At 35.6% G+C, this 1,726-nt stretch overlaps 1 protein-coding gene across 1 annotated transcript in view; it reads right to left on the bottom strand.

The window, feature by feature from the left end:
* Positions 1–1,726, bottom strand: part of LOC104527444 (myomesin-1-like) — a gene marked incomplete at its 5' end in the record, with an annotated part of 28,473 nt that overhangs the window by 22,108 nt on the left and 4,639 nt on the right. The window contains one exon of the mRNA XM_010171164.2: positions 1,462–1,672. Coding sequence (XP_010169466.2) covers positions 1,462–1,672 — 211 coding nt within the window. The remainder of the gene's footprint in view (positions 1–1,461; positions 1,673–1,726) is intronic.

Below are 1,726 nucleotides of genomic sequence, written 5' to 3'. Positions count from 1 at the left end.
GCTGATGGGATCTTTCATCTTCCCAGGGAATCTATTTCAACTGCTTAGATATCCACAGAGCTAGAAAAAAATCCTAATATGCTACAAATCATGCTTTGTGCAAACTAAACTATTTATTTTCTGCCTTAACTTTCACAGGCATGGAGAATTACTGTTCCCTGTATTAAGGTTGTTAATAGAAGACAACTTTCATAATCCTCTCAGTCTTTTATAACTGTGCAATACCAATTTTCCTTACAATTATTGTTTCTCAGTTCTGGACAGGTTCTACTTGTCCTCAACGTTCATAAAACAGTAACTACTCATTGTCAGAGGTCCATCAATCTCCAACACAATTAAATAATTACCTCCTGTGTTTTATTGAAAATACTATTATTATTCTACACTCTAGAATTGCATTTGTTTTTATACAATGACTGACATTAAATTTGTGACCTGTTATAACTCCTAGACCCTCCAGTATTTCTATTTAGCCAGGTATTCCTTGTTTACTTGTTCTTTTGGTTTTGTGTGCAGTAATTTCCATTGGTTATTACTAAATTTCACCTTTACTGTTTCTGTTTTTTAGATGATTTTGAATTTTTGCCTTGTCCTTTGAAGTGCTTACATCCTTTCCAACTTCATATCATGAGGATATTTTATAAGCATATCACCAATTCTTCTGCTCATGAATATTAATAAATTTGCTAAATGAAACATATTTGTTCTTGATCTATTCTACCAGTCTGGTCATAACATATTTGTAACTATCCTCTTATTTTTAAGAAGTCGAACAATAATATCAATTTGCTATCAATATCAATATCAATATCAATAATATAAATTTGCTAAATGAAACATATTTGTTCTTGATCTATTCTACCAGTCTGGTCATAACATATTTGTAACTATCCTCTTATTTTTAAGAAGTCGAACAATAATATCAAAGCTACCCACAATTAGAGATTCAGTTCCAGATGTCTTTGGCTATTCCCTCCCTAATTTACACCCTGTGATTAAAAGTCTGGGGTAAACACTTTGAACAAGCTTGATCCCAGGCCATAAAAATCCAGAAATTACCCAACCACCTCCTTATTGGCAAGATACATATATTGACATCTTTCTTCTCTCCAGTAACTGCCTCATTGTTCAGGTGAAGGATGCTGTGCCATTTAACTAGGTATGGGCATGACCAAAGAGCATTCCTTGGCCCCATTCTCCCTTCCTCTCTCCAAGTACAATGGAAGAAGCCCTAGTGCCTACCTCAAGCACTGAACCTCTTTTCTTATCCACCTAACACTGAGATAAGAAGATTTCAAGTAATTGAAAAGTCTTCCATTGAAAACACTTTGGGTTTTTACTGCCATAATTATGATTGCCCACAGTGTAAATCAGGGCTCTGTTGTACTAGGCATGTTACAAACACCAAACAAAAAAGACCCACACTGTTTAGAGCCTAGGTGTTAATTTTTACTCTTTTACCGTTTTCTTCAGGGCCACACGCTCAGCAGACTCCCGGATTGCTACTTTCCTTGACTTTTTTTCATGATGTTCCTCTTCAGAAGTTGACTTGGCCACTTTGCTGACACTAACTCCTTCACCTGTAGCAAAAAGGTTCCTCTTGGCAACATAAGCAGCACTTTCTTTAATTCTTTCTTCTTCTGTGTCTGTGATCCCACTGATACTCACTTCTCTGAAAGAATTTTTAAAAAGCAGAATCCCACTGGAAAATGCTGAGAGCATATTT

Source organism: Antrostomus carolinensis, unplaced genomic scaffold, assembly GCF_000700745.2.
Source record: "Antrostomus carolinensis isolate BGI_N321 unplaced genomic scaffold, ASM70074v2 scaffold9127, whole genome shotgun sequence".
Classification (NCBI taxonomy): domain Eukaryota; kingdom Metazoa; phylum Chordata; class Aves; order Caprimulgiformes; family Caprimulgidae; genus Antrostomus; species Antrostomus carolinensis.
This window is presented reverse-complemented; position numbering and strand designations above follow the sequence as displayed.